The sequence below is a fragment of the Salvia splendens genome, chromosome 2, assembly GCF_004379255.2.
Source record: "Salvia splendens isolate huo1 chromosome 2, SspV2, whole genome shotgun sequence".
In the NCBI taxonomy this organism is placed as follows: Eukaryota; Viridiplantae; Streptophyta; class Magnoliopsida; order Lamiales; family Lamiaceae; genus Salvia; species Salvia splendens.
In genome coordinates, this window is record NC_056033.1 from 1,934,005 (window position 1) to 1,956,960 (window position 22,956).

Sequence of the window (22,956 nt, forward strand, 5' to 3'; positions counted from 1 at the left end):
TGTGTACCAACAGAGACTAAGGCTATTAATAACTAATTAAAAGTTGACAGTTAATTAGACATAATTAATACATAGAGCATTCGGATTTCAGGTTGGATTTTTGCCTGATACCATCCAATTTGAAAATATAAAAATATTATAAAAATGAATTTGATAGAACTATCTGAAAATCCGAATTCAAAAATCCAAAATCAGAAGAATGAAATCTGATCCAAAAAATATGAAATTGAATAAAAAATATATAAAAACGGAAATGCAATGCCAAAAATCCGAAAATTTGCAAATTCAATACCAAAATCTAAAAATCTAATGTCAAATATCATTATAATTGTTATATATAAACGTTTTATATTTGTAGGATTATAGTAATAATATGTTTATATTATATATTAATTATAATTTGGATTTCGGATTACTTCGGAATTTCAAATATCAAATCGGAGATATTATCGATATGTAGCGAAAATCCAAAAAAATTGGGTTTGCTTGAGATCAGATTTTTAGATATTTTGTTCACCCCTACTCAAAATATAATTCTATAAATTGTGTGCAAAGTGTTGTGATTAGGGAGCAACCAAGACAACATGGCTGAGATCACCCACATCTTGCTCAGGCAGATTAGGGACCTCGCCTACAGAACCAATGATGCCATTAGTCTCTATGCCGCCATTAAAGATTCATCCAGAATGTCCTCCAACTTCTTTAAAGATGGATACTCTGTCCACAAGATTGGCTCTGAGATCAAAATTATCAAAAGCGAGATCAAAATTATCAAAAGCGAGGTCGAAAATGTCAGAGAATTTATCGAAAATTTTGGGATAAAAAGCTTCATTCGAGGGCAAAGCTCCGCTCCACAGCCGACCTACTCCTATGACATTCAAGAAGACGAGGTGGAGAAACTTGTATCCCTTTTAGTTGGTGATGAAGTTATTTCTCTGTCGGGGATGGGTGGCATCGGCAAAACGATCAAAAATATCAAAACCGAGCTGGGTAACATGATCCGTGATATTGGGATTGACATCTTCATTGAAGGGCAAAGCTCCGCTCCATTGCCGACCTACCGTCAAGATTTTGTGGGGAGAGAAGAAGAGGTGGAGAAACTTGTATCCCTTTTAGTTGATGATGGAGCAGAACCAGTTATATCGCTGTGGGGGATGGGTGGCATAGGCAAAACTACTATTGCTAGAAAAGTGTACAGTCACCCCACCACCAAGGGCTTCTTCGACTCCTTTGCATGGGTTAGCGTTTCTAGAGAGTTCGACAAATTATCAGTTTTGGAGAATGTCCTCATGCAACTCAGCCCACACCAAATTTCCTCAAATTTGAGCCTCAGAGGGTTGACACACAAATTGTTACAAGTCCAGGAGACTACAAAGTGCATGATTGTCGTTGATGATATTTGGAGCGTTGAACATTGGGGTAAACTTCAGCCTGCCTTTGATAAAAAAACCAAGATTCTATTGATCACACGAAATCACAAAGTTGCAAAGATTGGATCGGCAACCAAGGTTGGGCTCCTCAGCGACGACGAGAGTTGGGAATTACTCAAGAGGAAATCATCTGTATGCAGCAATATTCCAGGTAAATTAATAAACCACCTCTTTCATTCATATTGCAGTATATATATGTTAGAGAAAATTAAAGAGGCGAGGGAGGTGGACATGGAATAGGAACAAGTATATAAATTGATATATAAATTGAAATGAAACAAACCAAGAAACTCTCAAGAGACTATGGAAATAAATGTTAGCATAATGATCATAATACTTTTTATTTTTAAGTAACTTCACTCCGCACCACTTCCACTATTTTGTAACCTCTCTTTGTAATAACTCTCCATCACTTCATCATTATTACATTATACATATAGTACTAATTATTAGTAACTGTGTACTTCATGCTCATCAATATCAATATACTAGAAATGCTGCTCAATCCATAGTTAGTATTAGTGGGTGGGAATAGAAGCTACTAGTAAAAGAGTAGACTTGCATGTGGTTGTGAATTTTAATTAGGTATGTAAGAATTAACGTTCCTTCACTGCATCACAGATTTCCAAACTAAAGAAAGTAGGCTTGAGAAAATGGGAAAAGATATGGTAGGCAAGTGTGGAAACTTGCCACTTGCCATTTCTCTGCTTGGTGATATATTGAGTGAAGAGAAATCCAGTAAAGAGTGGGATTTGGCTTATAGAAAAGTGATGAAAGGTCATAAAGATTTGATAGGTGGAATTCATCGAGTGTTGCTTCAAAGCTATCTGGATCTCCCGTATTACCTGAAGCCTTGTTTTTTGTACATGAGTATGTACAAGGAAGGTGAACTCATAAATGGATTCGATCTGTGCTTGATGTGGATCGCACAGGGAATGGTATCGTGTGCAGGGAACTCTAGAGAAGTGGACATAGCACAAGAGTACTTAAGTGAGTTGGTGTCTAGATCGCTAGTGGAAGTTGTATATGACGATCGTCATCGGGACCAGACAACCAGAATGTGTATGCTTCATAAAGTTGTGCGAGAGATGTGCTTGTTAATGGCAGAAGAAGAAGATTTCGCCATGAAAGTTGTGGATTATGAGGGTGATCAAGCTTTTAGCCATCTCTGGCATGATAGTTTATCAAGCACCAAAAACCGGCATTTGGTGGTGAATTTCAAAACACAAGTACAAAGGGAAAGCAAGAAGATGATGAAGTGTCACAAAGTTAACACAATAACTGTGCGATCTCTACTCTTGATCAATGACATCCCTGGAAGACCAGAGATTGAATTTCCCGAGTGTGGTTTGAAGAAATTCAAATTACTCAAATCTCTATACATATCCGGAGTTAAGTTCAAGGATGGAAAACTGCCCAAGTCGATCAGTAAGCTAATTGTGCTTCGGAGTTTACGACTGCGTTATTGCAGTTTTAACAAACTGCCATCGTCTGTAAGCAATTTGCTATATTTGCATACCCTTGATTTGTGGAATTGTGGAAACGTACAGATACCAAATGATGTTTTGAGTAGAATGCCACGACTAAGGCACTTGTTCTTTCCTACCTACTCTCCTTCATACTTCGATGAGAAAGAGAGGGGTATACTGATTCTGGAGGGTCTTGAGAATCTAGAGACATTGGTCGGATTCAACAGTTTGGTGCACCGACTTAATTCTCCAACCGAAATGACGAAACTCCAACTCTTTCAAGGTATATTCCACGACAACCAAAGCCTGTCGGAGATCATTCACACCTCCTGTACAAGCTGGAAGAATTTAAAGTGTGGCGGTCTTCAAATCACAGGTGGTTGCTGTTTTTCATCTGAAAAGGAGGAGCATGTGATGCTTTTCAGCAAGTTGTTCAAATTTCAGAACTTGCATATGTCGGTTGAAATAGGTAATCTGTTCAAGGAGTTGGAGTTGGAAAGCCAAGTACGAATCTCAAATTTGCAAAGCTTAGTCCTGTCCGAGAGTGCCATTATGGAGGATCCAATGGACATATTGGGAAAACTTCCCCTTTTGCTAGATTTGTCGATGATTGGCGGATGCTTTCAGGGGGTGGAAATAACTTGTTCTGCGTCTACGTTTCCTAGGCTCGAGAGGCTTCTTATAAGAGACTTACCACACTTGAGACAATGGAATGTGGAGCAAGGAACCATGCCAGTCGTTTATAAGGTGGTTATCGATAACTGCCCCTGCTTGAAGATTGTTCCAGATGGATTCGAATTCCTCCATTCTTTATCATATCTGCGAGTTTGTGGAATGCCTGCATTGGGAGGACGAGTGAGTGAAAGAGGTGAGGATTTCCACAAAGTGCGGCACGTTCCTTCCATTGTGGTCAGGTATGCTTGCCGATTCAAACTTATTATTGCATGCCATGAATTCGAAAGAATGTACCCTTAATCATTCTTTGATTTTGCAGAGATTGAACTCGGTGAAGCAACATGGCTTGTTATATTTCGGTACTGTCTTTACATAATATTTGGAGTTACAATTAATTTGTGGAGAAACCTTTCTTTGGATTGAATTGATATGTGAAATTTCGGTGTTTTTCATGGAGAATTTGAAGACCACAATGTGACTACCCAGAGAGTTTTTTGTTGTCTGTTTCTTTGCATAATACTACAAGTTCGATGTAATGCCGACTTGTTTTTTTTACAGAAAAATAACTAATTCCAATTCAAATAAATTACTAATAAATTTTTGTATTTCAGACTTTGATCTTGCAAATGCAAATGTTTTAATAAAATTCATCCGTGGCCCAGTGATGGAAATCCACCTTGTCCAACCAAGCCCATTCCTAAATTCTTTTCATAATTCAATTCTCTCTCTTCTACAAATTAATTTTACTTTCATTCATAGTATATCATTTATTTATATCCATGTCCATATACTAATATCTTTTTAAATTTTAACTAATATTAAAACATCAATTCTAGTGTTCCAAATGCATAACTTAATAATTTATCGTTTGTGTAGCACTATAGTACAATATAATTTATTTTTATTTAAAATTAAGTTTTTTATGGAAAACAGAACAAAAAAGGATTGACCAAATTTTTTAATACTTCGTGCAATATGGTGAAGTTTTGGGAAAGAACAGTTGCTGATTCTCTTTCACGCCTTTTATCGAATATTTGGCGGACGGTCCTGAACCTGCACAAAATCAGCGTCCAATATTGATCCCAGCGGCCTTTGATCGGAAAGATAGATCACTGGAATGATTTACAGTTGCATGAACTCGATATGTTGATGAGAAAAGAGATGGGCAGTCGTGTATTAGAATGGAGTAGATGGATTGTGTCACGCCCGCATTTCCTAAGGATAGGAAGTACGGTGGACCGCGACTAGGGGAGGAATAAAGAAGCGGGGAAGAAAGGGGGAACAAGAATACTTGACCCGAAAACGTTTAATTAGAGGAAGTTCACTTCAAAACAATGTACTGTAGCGACATTTCTAAAGTTAAAGTAAACAGAGTTTAAATGAAAACATTGTATCGGATTACAAAGCAGCGGAAAAGACCAAGAGATAGATAATGCCGGGTATGACGACACGACACCATCCAAAAGGCAAAGAAAAAAAAAACACAATTTTGACTTTAATTGCCCAACATCCGTCATCCCCATCGTCGCTCAACCTGCACATTAAGAAAACAACATGCAGGGCTGAGTACTTATTGCACTCAGTGGACACACGCCAAAATCATAGTTTGTCATGCCATAACAGTGTGACCTTGGGGTTTTAAGTGTAAAGAAAATAACCCAAGTACACTAAAACATATTTCATAAATTCGACTGCGCAGTCATTTTCAGATATTGCCACCCTTATTCCCACCATCATACACTATCTTATCCAACGGGTGACAAGGGGCGTAGCCACACCCCAGGTCAACTAGACCGGCCAACTTGCTCTCAGATGGCTCCCGATCTCGTGTACACTAGCCTGAGGGTTCGCAGCCCAACAGACCCGAATTCGATTAAACATATGTGGTAAACCACTTCAGATAGGTTTCAAAACAAAACAGTTGGCAAGACAAACAGTTCACCTCCATAAACATTTCCGGAACAACGTCCGTAGTAAAAATAACCCACAAAATAGTAGGGTAGAAAAGCCCACCTCGATTGCTTAGCTTTTAAACAGTTTCCTTCTTCAACCACAATTTCCTCGTAAAAGATCACCCTTTTGAAAGATAAATAAGTATCATAATTAGAATCAGGAAAGACGGGGTTTAAACGACAATGCATGAATCCTACGTGGATGACTTCGACATCTAGCACGTTACACGTACACACACTTAACAACATCTTATAAGTCAAACACACAAAAACACACGTCCGAAACACACCACGCACGCACCCGACACGCACACGACACACACCCGAAACACTCATACTCCCGGTATACCCTCACTGTGCAAACGGCTCACTTGGCTCGGAAAAGGGTCGGAAAAGGCTCGGTGTCTCGGCCGCCTGGCTCGGCACCTCGGCCGACCGTCTCGGCCGCCTGGCTCGGCACCTCGGCCGACCGTCTCGGCACTGGCTCGGCACCTGGCGCGGCACCTGTCTCGGCATCTGTCTCGGCACCTGACTCGACATCTGGCTCGGCGTCTCGGCCGCTGGCTCGATCACGTGCACACAAACTTTCCCCCAACCAACGATTCTCAAACCTTATACGACAATCACAACACACATTCCACAACCCAAAACACACCCGAAAACATGAGATCAAACCTTCAAAACTCCCCACAACACTGCCCTAGGCCGAACCCCAAAACTCTCGGCCAACACACACAAACCACCCGAACCAAACGCTGTTTTCCCCGAGCCATCCCCTGGCCAAACACATCCACATACCTCACACTATCGAAGCACCCAGAATCACCCCCATTGCACACAAATACATCCCCCAAAAACATACATCCATCAGAAAAGCGCAGTTTACTTACAAAAATCATTATAAAATCACCAGACCTCCAAAGAAGCTGAAATTTTAACACCACACAGAAGACACACCAAGGTTTATACAGTTAAAATTTCGTACCAAAAGGAGATCGTTTGCTCAGTCAAAAAGGGTTCGGAGCCCACTGTCGGTCACAACCAAAATCAAACTCACACCAACACATAGCCACAAGTCCTATACGGCATCTAAACAACTCAAAAACGTCCTATATGCATGTGTTTTCGAAATTAGCATGGGTTAGGGTCTTGGGTTACCTTTCCCGGAGAGTTCAAATAAGGGTCGAAAGCTTTCCCTTCTCCGACTCCGATTCAATACGAGAGGAAGTAACACCTTGATGAATCCAAGAAACCGATGAGAGGGAGTGAATGGGGGAAAGGTGAGAACCGAGAGGGAGAAAGAGAGAAACCTTACCGTGATGATGAGAACGATTGCGAGAGAGAAAAGAGAGAAACCGATGTGGGGGAGAGATTGGAAAGGAGAGAGTGTATCGGTTAAGTGGGAGTGGGGAGAGGTTGAGAAAGTAGTGGGGAGAGGGAGAGAAACCGAGAGAGAGAGGGAGAGAGAGAGAGAGAGATTTAATTGTTAATTAGGATTTTATTTTGTTTTTCAATTAATCATAAAAACTAAATATCCACACACATAAAATAATATAAATCAATTAAGACTTACCACACATATCTTAACCAAGATATTCACAAAATCAAACCTTAACTAAAAAGAAATCAATTTTTTTTTTCTCGGCTATTACATTCCTCCCACCTTAAAAGAAATTTCGTCCCGAAATTTCCTAGATCACTCAAACAGCTCTGGAAACTTCTCTCTCATCTTATCTTCTAATTCCCATGTTGCTTCTTCGACCCCATGATTCCTCCACCGTACTTTCTTCGAAACAATTGACTTATTCCTCAATTCTTGCACCCTTCGATCCAAAATGGCCTCGGGCTTCTCCTCATAACTTAGATCGGGATTTAGGACCATCATCTCTTCTTGGTGAACTATGTGTGTGGGGTCGAACACGTACTTCCTCAATTGTGACACATGGAAGACGTTGTGCACATTCTCAAAGCTTGGTGGTAGGGCCAGTCTGTAAGCTACCGCGCCGACTCTATCCAAAATCTCGTACGGACCGATAAATCGAGGTCTCAGCTTTCCTTTCACACCAAAACGAGTTATTCCCTTAGAAGGGAAAACTTTCAGAAAGACCTTTTCTCCGACCTCGAATTGTAAATCGGTCCTTCGAACATCCGCATATGATCTCTGTCGATCCTGTGCCTCCTTGATCCTCCCACGGATTTGTCGGACAATCTCTATCATCTCTTCTACTGAGTCTGGTCCGAGAATTCTTCTCTCACCCACTTCATCCCAATAAAGTGGCGATCTACACTTCTTTCCATACAATGCCTCGTATGGAGCCATCTTGATCGTCGCCTGGTAACTATTATTGTAAGCGAACTCGACCAAGGGCAACACTTCTTCCCAACCCCAGCCTCGATCTAGCACCACGGCTCGCAGCATATCCTCTAAGGCTTGAATCGTTCTCTCTTACTGCCCATCGGTTTGTGGGTGGAAGGCAGTACTAAAATTCAACTTAGTCCCCAACTCGCGCTGCAGGCTCGTCCAAAATCTAGAAGTAAATTTAGCATCGCGATCGGATGTAATTGTCGCTGGTACTCCATGCAAGCGTATAACCTCCCGCACATATATTTTAGCCAACTCGTTGGATCCATAAGTAGCACGAACCGGTACAAAATGAGCAGATTTGGTGAGACGATCTATAATCACCCAAATCACAGTGTTTCCTCGCTGGGATTTTGGCAGTCCTGTCACAAAGTCCATTGCAATATGTTCCCACTTCCATTCTGGAATCTCAAGGTGTTGCAATCTCCCATAGGGCCGTTGGTGTAGCGCCTTTACTTGTTGACATGCTAGGCATCTCTCCACAAATGCTGCAACATGCTTTTTCATACCGTTCCACCAAAATTGCCTCTTCATGTCTTGATACATCTTGGTGCTTCCTGGGTGAGCAGCGTATGGGGTTTCATGTGCTTCTCTCATGATTTCGATCCTCAGGCCTTCATCCTTAGGCACACACAACCTTCCCTTGTATGTGAGACCATTATCCGCTGCCTCACGAAAGTTTCCGGGTTCACCCGTCCTCACTTCTGAGCGAATCTTCTCTAGTAACGTATCTCGCCGTTGAGCTTCCACAATTCTGGCTCTTAAGTCGGGTTCCATCACCAACGTGGCTACTATTCCTTCCACAGTCTCGGGCATTCTCACTACTTCCAACCGCATCTTACTGAACTCTTGGATTAGACTCTCCTCGATAGTAAGAAAGGTGGCCAGCTGAGATTGAGACTTCCTACTAAGAGCATCGGCCACTACGTTTGCTTTTCCCGGATGGTAGTTTATACCACAATCGTAGTCCTTCACCAACTCGAGCCATCTACGTTGGCGCATGTCCTTTTGCTCAAAGAAGTACTTTAGACTCTTATGGTCCGTATATATCTCACAACGGACTCCATAGAGATGATGTCTCCAGATCTTCAGTGCGTGTACCACGGCTGCCAGTTCTAAGTCATGTGTCGGATAGTTCAGCTCATGGGGCTTCAATTGTCTCGATGCATATGCAATCACTTTCCCCTTCTGCATAAGCACACATCCAAGTCCCACCTTCGACGCATCCGTATACACCGCATAATCAGTCCCTGACTCCGGCACAGCTAGAATTGGTGCGGTGGTCAATTTCTCCTTCAACAACTGAAAGCTCGCCTCACATTCTGGTGTCCAATTCATCTTGACTCCCTTTTTCAGTTGTTGTGTCATTGGCCTTGCTATCTTCGAGAATCCCTCAATGAATCTTCGATAATAGCCTGCCAGTCCTAAGAAGCTTCGAATTTCATTTTGTGTAGAAGGTGACTTCCATTCCTGTACAGCTTCCACCTTGGCCGGGTCTACACGAATCCCATCTGAGGTTACTACATGTCCAAGAAAGTTCACTTCCTTGAGCCAAAACTCGCATTTACTGAACTTGGCATATAATTTCTCGTCCCTTAGAGTTGCTAGGACGGTTCTCAAGTGCTCTTTGTGCTCCTCCACGTTCTTCGAGTAAACGAGCACATCATCGATGAAAACTAGAACAAACCGATCCAAATACGGATGGAACACGCGGTTCATAAGGTCCATGAACACTGCCGGGGCGTTCGTCAGTCCAAAAGGCATCACAACGAACTCATAATGACCATACCTTGTTCGAAAAGCCGTCTTGGGTACATCTTCTCGCCGAACCCTCAGCTGATGGTACCCAGACCTCAAATCCATCTTAGAGAAGACTCCTGCCCCTCGAAGTTGGTCAAACAAGTCGTCTATCCTTGGTAGTGGATACTTGTTCTTCAGCGTCAGTTTGTTTAGCTCTCGATAGTCGATGCACATCCTCATCGTTCCATCCTTTTTCTTTACAAACAACACTGGTGCTCCCCATGGCGACACGCTAGGTCTAATGAATCCCAATTCCAGTAGCTCTTGTAGTTGCACCTTAAGCTCCTCCAACTCTTTTGGCGCCATCCTATAAGGTGCTTTGGATATTGGTGCCGATCCGGGCTCCAGATCGATCGTGAATTCTACCTGCCTGTCGGGTGGGGGTCCCGGCAAAGCATCGGGGAAGACATCGGGATATTCACTCACTATCGCCACATCTTCTATCTTCCTGTCTTTCTTCTCCTCCCCATTCAAATAAACAAGGTACGCTGGACATCCCTTCCTCATCATTGTAGTGGCTTGCAGCGCGGAGACAATGGACTTGCGTCGGCTCATTGAGAAACCGTAAAACTTCGTCGGCTCTTTTCCTGGGGTTTCAAACGAAATTTCCCTTTCTCTACAATGAAGGGTAACGTGGTTCTCCGCTAACCAATCCATACCCAAGATTATGTCTACGCTACCTATCGTCATTACTTGTAAATTATGAGCCAACAAACTGAGTTCACCTATTCCAAAGTTCACACACGCACAAGATCGGGATATATCTATAGTCCTGCCTACCGGTGAGGTCACACTCATAGTGGGTTCGGTCTTAACAGTAGGTAATCCTAATGTATCCACACAAGAAGTTGATATAAAGGAATGCGATGCACCCGTATCAAACAAGACAACTATAGGCATGTTGAGAAGGGTGCCCATACCTGCCAAGTTTCCTTGCCCAAAGGTTTCTTTCCCGTTTGCCGGCTGCTTCCCCTTCAAGGCGTAGGCTCTTGCTTGCGACGGCAGTCCTTGGCGGCGTTGTGGCGGTTGAGGTGCAGGTAGTGCCTGGGATGGTGGACGGAAGCCTAACTGGTTCTGTCTCGTCCCCGTTCCCATGTTCTTATTTGGGCAACTTCGGAAGTAATGGCCACTTCCACCACAGCTGAAGCATCTAGGGTCTCGACACTCTCCGGTGTGGTACTTGAAGCATCTTCCACATTGAGGGTTCCTCGGCGGAAAGTTTGCCCTCGGGTGATAGGTATTCTGTTTCCCGCCATTGTAGGGTGGGTTCTTCATGGGTTGTGGCCTCTTGCCACCATACTGAGTTTGATCACCATCCCACCTCCTCTTCTCTGGATGACCTGACTGAGCTTGTAGGGGTGTCGCGTTTGTGGTCGCCACTACTCTTGGTTTAGGGAGTGCATCTTCCACGTCCAGTGCACAAGTCAAGATCTCCGAGTAGGAGAGTTCTCCTCGACAAGCCAATGCGGCCTTTATCTCATCTCTGAGCCCGGCCCGGAACTTCACCGCCCATTTCTCGTCGGTGTCCATCAACTCGGGCGCATAACGTGCCATCTGCGCGAGGGCTCGGTCGTACTCAGTTACAGTCATTCGGCCTTGGCTCAGCGTGTGGAATTCTACCACCTTGGCCCGTCTGTACGTCTTTGGGACATATTTGTTATCAATCTCCACTTTAAACTCCTCCCAAGATAGCGCTTCCAGGCGTGCAGGATTCATAGTCCTTTGCCGAGTCTCCCACCAGTAATCGGCAGCACCTGATAGTTGAAAGGTGGCGCAAGCAATGCGCTCCCTATCTGTACACTCCATGACCCTGAAAATACGCTTGAGGTCGCGTATCCACTCCTCAGCTTTTGATGGATCTCCTTGTCCATCGAATTTAGGGGGGTTCTGCCTGGAGAACGTCACTATGAATCTTTCCTGCTGAGGCGGGGGTGGAGGTGGTGGTGGAGGCGGTGGTGGAGGTGGTGCCTCAGCGTTGGGTCCTTGTCGTGGTTGGCGTACACGTCTTGGCGGCATTCTGATTCAATATCCAAAAAGTGTTACTACAATTCTCATCCAAAATTACCACTTTCTCAAAATTTTCTCATAATCTTCATGTAGTAAGATGCAACACATAGGATATATATCAAAATCAAATTCTCATTAAAAGAAAGGAGGTCAAACGTTGTTTCCCAAGAGCAGATCGTACTAAAAACAAAACTAAAAAGACATCAACTATTCTATTTCTAGACTACGACTCGATCATCCTCATCCATAGGCCCTTCCTCCGGGTCTTCGTCATCGTCCTCCTCGGGGTTCCCTTGCGGAGCCACCTCGGGTTCCTCCTCGGGATCCTCTTCGGTTTCCTCCTCATAGTTATCTTCAAACCCTTGCTCACCCTCGTACATACTCACGTACTTGTCCTGATACACGATCCTCTCTTGCACATCCTGTGGGGGCTGCTCCTCGCGAGAGTCTACCAGTGCACAATACACGGCCTTCCGAAAGCCAGCCATGTCGCCCACCATGTCATCGGTAACGGGCTCATGCCACGTGTACCTCCTCGCCGTTCTTTCAGCCCACTCCTTCCAGCTGTCAGGGAGCAATTCTATTAGCTTCTCAATGCCGTCATGCTCTGTCACTCCGAACTCCTGAGCTGCCCTCCAGAGGGTATCGAAGTGCGCTACGAACTCAATCAACGGTATGTGATCCTTCTTCCGGCACACTCTATACTCCCTGAGCACCCTCTGTGCCCTAAGTCTATCACGATCACTCCGTCGCGGGGTTCGGAACATACGCGCCATCTATAGAAAAACAGAAACAATCGCCTCGCATATAAAAACAGGGTGCATAACCGAAGAAGAGAGAGATATGTGTATGCAGACGTATCGCTGTTCTAATTCCAAGCCCGCTGGTGTTCAAAGGCCATAAGTCCTTATCTACTATAGGTCCAAGAAGCACTAGTGAAACCTCTCACGTCTAAGTTCAATCATTCAAAAGGCCAACACGTTCACACGTAACAGCTCACATCAACATTCACGTCATCATAGCATCACACATCAGCCACATGCTTTCATATAAATTCAACACACAAAAACAGTTCATAACTCTCATAATTTCCAACTTTTCACATCACTTTGTACCCTTCCACATGCATCAATATTTACTTAAACTTTCCAAAAAAAAACATTTTCAAAACCCAAAATCACAATTACCTCCACTTCCATATACTTTCCAAAAATTCAGAATTTTCATTACCTCATTTCAGGTTGAGTGCGATGAGTCGGATGTTGAGCCAATGACACTTTTGAAAACTTACTCAAAACAGAAAAAGACTCTTGGATCCAGAGCAGAAAGAAAACCTAGGCTCTGATACCACTCTGTCACGCCCGCATTTCCTAAGGATAGGAAGTACGGTGGACCGCGACTAGGGGAGGAATAAAGAAGCGGGGAAGAAAGGGGGGAACAAGAATACTTGACCCGAAAACGTTTAATTAGAGGAAGTTCACTTCAAAACAATGTACTGTAGCGACATTTCTAAAGTTAAAGTAAACAGAGTTTAAATGAAAACATTGTATCGGATTACAAAGCAGCGGAAAAGACCAAGAGATAGATAATGCCGGGTATGACGACACGACACCATCCAAAAGGCAAAGAAAAAAAAAACACAATTTTGACTTTAATTGCCCAACATCCGTCATCCCCATCGTCGCTCAACCTGCACATTAAGAAAACAACATGCAGGGCTGAGTACTTATTGCACTCAGTGGACACACGCCAAAATCATAGTTTGTCATGCCATAACAGTGTGACCTTGGGGTTTTAAGTGTAAAGAAAATAACCCAAGTACACTAAAACATATTTCATAAATTCGACTGCGCAGTCATTTTCAGATATTGCCACCCTTATTCCCACCATCATACACTATCTGATCCAACGGGTGACAAGGGGCGTGGCCACACCCCAGGTCAACTAGACCGGCCAACTTGCTCTCAGATGGCTCCCGATCTCGTGTACACTAGCCTGAGGGTTCGCAGCCCAACAGACCCGAATTCGATTAAACATATGTGGTAAACCACTTCAGATAGGTTTCAAAACAAAACAGTTGGCAAGACAAACAATTCACCTCCATAAACATTTCCGGAACAGCGTCCGTAGTAAAAATAACCCACAAAATAGTAGGGTAGAAAAGCCCACCTCGATTGCTTAGCTTTTAAACAGTTTCCTTCTTCAACCACAATTTCCTCGTAAAAGATCACCCTTTTGAAAGATAAATAAGTATCATAATTAGAATCAGGAAAGACGGGGTTTAAACGACAATGCATGAATCCTACGTGGATGACTTCGACATCTAGCACGTTACACGTACACACACTTAACAACATCTTATAAGTCAAACACACAAAAACACACGTCCGAAACACACCACGCACGCACCCGACACGCACACGACACACACCCGAAACACTCGTACTCCCGGTATACCCTCACTGTGCAAACGGCTCACTTGGCTCGGAAAAGGGTCGGAAAAGGCTCGGTGTCTCGGCCGCCTGGCTCGGCACCTCGGCCGACCGTCTCGGCCGCCTGGCTCGGCACCTCGGCCGACCGTCTCGGCACTGGCTCGGCACCTGGCGCGGCACCTGTCTCGGCACTGGCTCGGCACCTGGCGCGGCACCTGTCTCGGCATCTGTCTCGGCACCTGACTCGACATCTGGCTCGGCGTCTCGGCCGCTGGCTCGATCACGTGCACACAAACTTTCCCCAACCAACGATTCTCAAACCTTATACGACAATCACAACACACATTCCACAACCCAAAACACACCCGAAAACATGAGATCAAACCTTCAAAACTCCCCACAACACTGCCCTAGGCCGAACCCCAAAACTCTCGGCCAACACACACAAACCACCCGAACCAAACGCTGTTTTCCCCGAGCCATCCCCTGGCCAAACACATCCACATACCTCACACTATCGAAGCACCCAGAATCACCCCCATTGCACACAAATACATCCCCCAAAAACATACATCCATCAGAAAAGCGCAGTTTACTTACAAAAATCATTATAAAATCACCAGACCTCCAAAGAAGCTGAAATTTTAACACCACACAGAAGACACACCAAGGTTTATACAGTTAAAATTTCGTACCAAAAGGAGATCGTTTGCTCAGTCAAAAAGGGTTCGGAGCCCACTGTCGGTCACAACCAAAATCAAACTCACACCAACACATAGCCACAAGTCCTATACGGCATCTAAACAACTCAAAAACGTCCTATATGCATGTGTTTTCGAAATTAGCATGGGTTAGGGTCTTGGGTTACCTTTCCCGGAGAGTTCAAATAAGGGTCGAAAGCTTTCCCTTCTCCGACTCCGATTCAATACGAGAGGAAGTAACACCTTGATGAATCCAAGAAACCGATGAGAGGGAGTGAATGGGGGAAAGGTGAGAACCGAGAGGGAGAAAGAGAGAAACCTTACCGTGATGATGAGAACGATTGCGAGAGAGAAAAGAGAGAAACCGATGTGGGGGAGAGATTGGAAAGGAGAGAGTGTATCGGTTAAGTGGGAGTGGGGAGAGGTTGAGAAAGTAGTGGGGAGAGGGAGAGAAACCGAGAGAGAGAGTGAGAGAGAGAGAGAGAGATTTAATTGTTAATTAGGATTTTATTTTGTTTTTCAATTAATCATAAAAACTAAATATCCACACACATAAAATAATATAAATCAATTAAGACTTACCACACATATCTTAACCAAGATATTCACAAAATCAAACCTTAACTAAAAAGAAATCAATTTTTTTTTTCTCGGCTATTACAGATTGAGTGACGCCACGTATAAACTTGATTGAAGACGAGCATTTTGCTACGAGAAGAGATCAACTTAAATCCTAACAGAAATCTTAAAATAATTACGACTCCTACTCTTGCTGGGATCATATGGAATCCAAATTTAAATAAAAATCTAAACAATTTCGGCTGCAAATAAACGAACTACCCCCATGTGTTCGACGAATTGTCTGTTCCAAGTATGATGAATTTTCAGCCGGTTGGAATATTTTAATATGGTCCGACATAATCATATAAAGATTGTATTATAACTATTTATTGATTGACCTAATTGCGTGATCTACTAAGGTTATATAACTTATAGGATCAAACTATTATCTATAAAAGTACGAGGATTATTGTGCGAATACTACTTTGGATAGCTTTAATTTTATTATTGGTGAAATTAGAGTTATAATAAAGTTAGGGACTTAGTTCTCTAAATACATGGTTATGGTCCCAAGTAACCTATAAATAGGTTAATAGATTCTCATTCCTATTGATAGACGTATAATACTTTACATATGAATCTGAACATGAACAACATATTTCGGAAGACTAATTTCCATACTTCAAAATCATAAAGAACATCGAACACCATGAATCCGAATCTATGTATGCTTTCGCGTTATGTTTATCAATCATATTCGACATGTATGATTTACGTGAATCATATTCGAACCTCGCTTCATGTGCACAACACATTCTCAAACAGAGAAAATCGGATCCGTGGGGGAGTCTACCACTAGAATAACGAAAATGTACCCACTTTGTTAATTGTTCCATCTATGGGAAAAACGCCAACGAGATTGGCATTTTATTAAGTAAAGACGCCAAGACGGTCGGCGTTTTCTAATTTCGACTGATTTTATACAAATACAGCTTAAAAGTATAACACGCCCACTTGGTTGGCGTGTTTAAATAAAAAACGCCAACGTGTTGGCGTGTTTAGCAATATAGAAACGTCATTGAAGTGTTTAAGAAGTGTAAAACGCAAACATGGATGGCGTTTTATACTTTGCATTATGGGATGGCGTTTCAATTCCAACTTAATCACCATTTCACTTCTACACTGCTGCTACGTCCACTTCAGTTGATTTTTGAGGTAATCTCTCTATTTCTCTCTCTATTGTTTATACAACATACACATGTTTTTATCGGCGATTAGCAACTGAACTAGTAGAGGTTGCATTTGAGGCGACAGTTCCATTTGGCATAAGAGCGCGGAAGAGAGAATCGGGAGAAGAACTCCGAGAATGGACGCGGCGGGGACGACCAGATCCTCAGCAGTGACATTGCTCCAATCCATCTGCCCAGAACCATTAATTGGGAGAGACCCTAGGCAAGGCAACAGCTACCAAATTGAAGAGGACTAGGAAACAAAAAAACAAAAGAAAAACTATGGATTGAAGAAACCGCCAGTGGTGGATTTCGTATTTGGACTAATTTGGTGATAAGTCAGAGAGAGAGAGGAACAAGTTTGAAGAAGAGGGACACGAGACGATTATAACTCATAAAGGCTGCAAAGTATAAAATCTTGAGTTGTGTATCAGGCATATTTTGGGAGTTTGAGGGAGAGAGGCAGTAGAGAGAGTAGAGAGATCGATAATTCCTTGATGATATTATTACTGCAGAGACTCCCTCTTTATATAGGGATGATACATGTGTAATTAAGGTACAAGATCAATCAAGTATCAATCTATGATATAGTATCAATCAATTATCAATCTTCCTATTCTATTCTTGGAGCATAATTGTAGTCCATAATTGCCTTTATTCTTTTGTATCTTTTCCTTTGTTAACACTCCCCCTCAAGTTGAGTGGTGTGATCTCCAAAGCTCAACTTGCCAAGTACGTTCATGAGGCTTCTTGAATTGACTGCTTTGGTGAGGATATCGGCTAACTGTTCTTCGGACCGGACAAATGGTAGCTCCACAACTCCACTTTCCAACTTCTCCTTGATGAAGTGTCTGTCGACTTCAACATGTTTTGTTCTATCGTGCTGAACCGGGTTCTTGGATATACAAATTGTTGCCTTGTTGTCACAGTACAGTTGACTCTTGTCTTGTGTGAACCCAATTTCATTCATCAGTCTTCTAAGCCATAAAACCTCCATTAATCCACTTCTTATCCCTCGGAATTCGACTTCAGCACTTGATAATGCCACCACCTTTTGTTTCTTACTTCTCCATGTTACTAGATTACCTTCGACAAACGTGAAATATCCGGCTGTTGATTTTCGATCGACTGGATTACTTGCCCAATCAGCATCGGTGAACACTCATTCTTTCTGAACATTATCCCATGTCCGGTCGTTCCTTTGAGATATCGCACGATCCTCAATGCAGCTTCGTAGTGATCTTTCTGTGGTCGATGCATGAATTGACTTACTACGCCGACTGCATAAGCAATGTCTGGTCTAGTATGAGAGAGATAGATGAGCTTCCCCACTAAGCGTTGGTACTTGCCTTGATCTGCTAACTCAGCTCCATCAGAGATCTGCAGCCCGTGGTTCACTAGAATTGGTGTATCGGTGGGTTTACAATCAATTAAACTCGTCTCTGCTAGAATGTCCAAGGTATACGTCTTCTGTCTCAAGAAGATTCATCCCTCAGAGCGCAGTACTTCGATTCCCAAGAAATATTTAAGGTTCCCCAAGTCTTTCATCTCGAACTCTTGGAATAAGCTCCCTTTTAGTATTTCTATTTCTTATGTATCGTTTCCAGTGATGATCATGTCGTCTACATAGATGATGAGGCATGTGATTTTGTCGTCTTTCCTTTTCAAGAACAGAGTATGATCCGAGTTACTCTGCCGGAATCCATATTTAGTCATGGCTTCTTTGAACCTCCCAAACCAAACCCTCGGTGATTGTTTGAGTCCATAGAGAGTCTTCCTCAGCCGACACCCTTCTCCTTTTTCAAATCCCTCGGAGAATCCTGGGGGTGCTTCCATGTACACTTCTTTTTTCAGTTCTCCGTGTAGAAATGCATTTGTTACGTCAAACTGGTGAAGTGGCCAGTTCCGGTTCGCAGCAACTGAGAGTAATACTCGGATGGTGTTCATTTTCGCCACGGGTGAGAAAGTTTCATCGTAATCGATTCTGTAAGTCTGTGTGTAACCTTTGGCAACTAATCGTGCTTTGTATCTTTCTATAGATCCATCTGGCCTTCGTTTGATAGTGAACACCCACTTGCATCCAACTGCCCTTTTTCCGTCTGGTATTTTGCATTTCTCCCATGTACCGTTTCTTTCTAAGGCTCCCATTTCCTTCAACATTGTCTCTCGCCAGTGTTTGTGTTTCTGAGCTTCTTCCACAGTATACGGGATTTCTTCTTCTTCATATAAGGCGACCTCAAATGCGTGCGCCATCTCTGAGAGGTGATTGGCCAAGTTCACGACAGAGTACTTGGCTTTCCTGCCGATGACCTCAGGACTATATCTCTTTGGTGGGACTCCTCTATTGGGTCTTGGTGGTAGTTTATATCCTCCAAGTTCTTCATTAATCTGTTCTTCCAATAATTCACAAACTTTTGACTCATACTGTTCGTCCGAATCGGGCTCAATATCTGTCTCAGGGTCAGTTTCACCAAATATAGGCAAATGAATATCGTTTTCAGGAGAGATATCAACGGCACTTACAGCAGATACCAGTAGGGGATCTTCTTGGCTGGTGTCACTGTTCGGTGCGGGCTGTATTTCTTCAGAATTTCCAAAGTCTTGTTCTGGGTGGTCTGTTGGAGGACAGTTTGCGGGAAGGCCTACTGGTAACTGGCTTAGTGGGTCACTATGACTCTCCCCCTGACCACTAAGGTGGTTGAAGAAATATTCTGTTTCAAGGAAGTCGCAGTTCATGGTAGTGAACATATGATTGGTTTTTGGGTCGAAACACCTATATCCCTTTTGTGAGTTCCCGTAACCCACGAAGACACACTTTGTAGCACACGGAGAGAGTTTGGTTTGCTCATGTTTCGGGATATGGACAAAAACTGAGCATCCGAATACTCGAGGCTGGAGAGTCAACGGTAAAGGTATGTGGGCTAGTGTCGAAAGGACTTGTAGAGGTGTTTGCAGGTCAAGGGTCTTAGAGGGTAAGCGGTTGGTCAAATAAACGGATGCGGCTATAGCTTCAGGCCAGAAGTGTCTGGGGGTGTTAGATTCAATGAGCATAGCTCGAGCCATTTCTAGGAGAGTACGGTTCTTTCTTTCTGATACCATTTTGTTCTGGTGTGTATGGGCATGTAGTTTGATGGACAAGGCCTTTATCATGACAGAAAGTTTTCATTTTTGAGTTGACAAATTCCCCCCCATTGTCGGAACGAAGGATCTTTATGTTTTTCTGAAATTGGGTTTGAACTAATGTGTAAAAGTGACTAAAATGTTCAAAAACCTCATTTTTGTGTTTCATAAAGTAAACCCAGGTCATACGAGTGCAATCATCTATAAAGAGAAGAAAGTACTTAAACCCTTGTCCCCCCACAGTTGGAGATGGGCCCCACACATCAGAATGGACCAGTGAAAAACAAGAATCGACACGGGTATTATTTGATTTATATGATTGTCTATGGCTCTTGGCTAACATACAGGTTTCACAATACATATCTTTACTGAATTTAGGAAAGAGGATTTTTAGATAACCCGTGGAAGGATGCCCCAAACGTCTATGCCAGAGCCAGGCTTCTCGATCAGTAGACCCATGAGTCAGCAACGCGGTTCCTTGTTGTGTTATTTCGTCGACATAATACAGCCCGTCCCGCTCAGTGCCACGTCCAATAATTTCCCCTATCCTGATATCCTGTAATAGACAGAAGTTTGGTTGCATTAGCAGAGTACAGTTTAATTCTTTTGTCACATGGCTGATTGATAACAGTTTATGCGACATAGAAGGAACATATAAACAATTAGATAATGTCAGAGCAGATGAAATTCTGACAGTTCCCGCTCTTCAACAGCTGTAAATTCTCCACTGGCAGTTTGGATATGACTTTTTGGTGCCCTATGCATATTGGATATATCAGAAATATCATAAGTAATAGTGTCGGTGGCTCCGCAGTCAAAAATCCATTTATCATTTTTCATTTCAGAGGTGACGGACAAGGCATATGACTTAGGCAACTGTTCAAGTATCGCAAATCGATTTTCACACAGTATTGGGGCTGTTTTGAAATTCTTTCCAACTCTAGGGGCATTTTTAGTGAGTTTCTGCAGTGTGGGGTTCGGTTTGGGATTTTCGGGAATATGGGGGTGTATTTGTGATTTTCCAGGATCCGGGGGGTCGCAATTAGGGATTCCAAAAATGTGAGGGTTTGGGAACCAAATTCGGCGCATCCATCTCATTCTCTCCCTTATCCGATGGAGCGGCGCCGCCTCCTCCTTTGGCGACTGTCTCGACTCCGGCCGTCGTAGCTTCCATCCCAGGGTTGCCACATCGGTTGTTAGCGACTCCCGAATTACTCCCGATGGGGGCGGCCGATTCTCCTCTTCCGAATGCCGCCGCTGCTTGACCATTGTTCCTAAATGATGTCGGCGGTGGTTTGGTCTTTCTCTCTTGCCACCACTCCGGGTAGACATGCCCACCGGTTCCGGTTCCGGCGGTTAACCGCCGAACCGGAACCGGCGCAATATTCCCGAACCGGAACCGTCGCAATTCGGTTCGCGGTCCGGTTCAGGTTCAAGATATTTCGAACCGGAACCGTCACCGAACCGGCGGTTCGGGACGGTTCGGAACCGGCGGTTAACCGTGGAACCGCCGGTTCCGGCGCTTAAATCGAGGCAGAGGGATGGGGGCCGGTGCTGATCTTCCAAACCGGGCGGAACCGCCGGTTTTTCGGCGGTTAACCGGCGGTTAACCGGAAAAACCGGTGGTTAACCGCCGGTTTAGTGGCTTTCGAGGTGGCGCGGAGCACGAGGCGATAATGGAGCAGCTTTTGCAGACGGTTCGTTGACCGAACCGGCGGTTTTATTTCGGAAACCGGCGGTTTTGGCCCGGAAACCGGCGGTTCCGGCGATTCCGGCGGTTTTCCGCCAAAACCGCCGGTTTTGTGAAATTTCAAATTTTTTTTTTTTTAAAATTTCAAATTCGAATTCTTCCATTTTCCCCCTCATTTTTTTCTATAAATACCCCCCTCTATCCTCATTTACATTCACCCCACTCTTGTGTTAATAAGAGTTTCTCTCTTCAATCTCCCAATTCTCTCTCTTTGTCTCCAATTTCTCATTTGTGCTATTGTGCTTCCATTTAATTACGCAAGTGCTACTCTTATTACGCATTGTTATACACTTATACAGTTATACTTGTTCCCGTAGTTCTATAAGTTGTCTTTCTTTCTCAATTACTAAAACAAAAAAAAATATATTATTCCATATTTCTACATTTCTACATACCATTCCAATATGTCTTCATCCCGAGAAGGTCGTGTTGATAAGGGAAAGGGAAAGGCCAAGAGACCATCTCGGAGATCCGTTATTGATGAAATTTCTCAAATGAACATGGATGAGTGGCAGGTTAATATTTATTATCTACTAATTTCATTAATTTTGAATTACATTTCATTATTGTTCATAATTTTATTTTGTATTTACAATACAAATATTATTTTGTAGGCTCGAGAAGAGCAAGATGTGGCACATGCTATTGCTCTCTCTCGCTCTCAATACCAAGGCGATGCTTATGTTGGTACCGGTAGTGGTGCTCCCGGTCGCGGTGCTGACTCGTGCTAATTTAGTATTCAAAAGCGTCACCCGCAAGTGTACGAGTTAAGTAGCACGTGGTAAGCTAAATTATCGATCCACGGAGACTAAAAGCCGGTTTGAATACTATGATGTAACTTTGAACACTATCTAGACTAATAAAATGGGTTTTTGGTTTTCTTAACTAAGATCAAAGAACAAATAAGCTAGTAAGACAATTAACTAAGAAAAACAAACAAACAAAGATAGGTTTTCACACAAATTGGGAAAGTATAGGGAAATGGATCCGTTAGAATGGATCAAGGATTTCATCTATGGGTCATGCTCATCTATTGGGCCTCAAATGCGGTTAGGAAAGTCGGGATAATCGGTTAGACCCCCTCTCGGGTGCATCTAACACGTGGGTCAATCTCTAGTGTAGGAGTCTCGTCCATACAATTCGAGATTGACTCCAAAGCACAACGGACCCAAGCCCTCTCTCTAGCTTATGCATCTCTCGATTACATATAATGCACGGAGTTGTTGATTACACATCTATCCTAATCTTGTATTTCTCAATAACATCAATTAGGTACAAGATTTATCTAATTGGTAGCTAAGCAATTAGATATTAAAAGACCAAGGTTCAACAAAACCAACAAAAGAGATAGATACGCATTCAACCATAGATTCAATCCATACAATCCATTCAAACTTCACCAAATCCCTACTAAAAGCTTAGCTACTCATAGTCAAAGCTAACATAAAAGCAAAACAAGGAAAACAAA

The 22,956-nt window shown here is 43.1% G+C and overlaps 1 protein-coding gene across 1 annotated transcript; it reads left to right on the plus strand.

Moving 5' to 3' along the window:
• Positions 1-584: 584 nt before the first annotated feature.
• Positions 585-3,964, plus strand: LOC121793127 (probable disease resistance protein RXW24L). The gene is made up of 3 exons (XM_042191315.1): positions 585-1,581; positions 2,052-3,813; positions 3,894-3,964. The coding sequence occupies exons 1-3, from the start codon at positions 585-587 to the stop codon at positions 3,898-3,900; spliced, it is 2,766 nt and encodes a 921-aa protein (XP_042047249.1). The 3' UTR covers positions 3,901-3,964.
• The last annotated feature ends 18,992 nt before the right edge of the window (positions 3,965-22,956 follow it).

Bases quoted from the DNA above. Each gene is read 5' to 3' on its own strand.
- LOC121793127 (XM_042191315.1), top strand. From the start codon at position 585: ATGGCTGAGATCACCCACATCTTGCTCAGGCAGATTAGGGACCTCGCC. The intron at 1,582-2,051 runs GTAAATTAATAA...ACTGCATCACAG, and splicing joins TGTATGCAGCAATATTCCAG to ATTTCCAAACTAAAGAAAGT.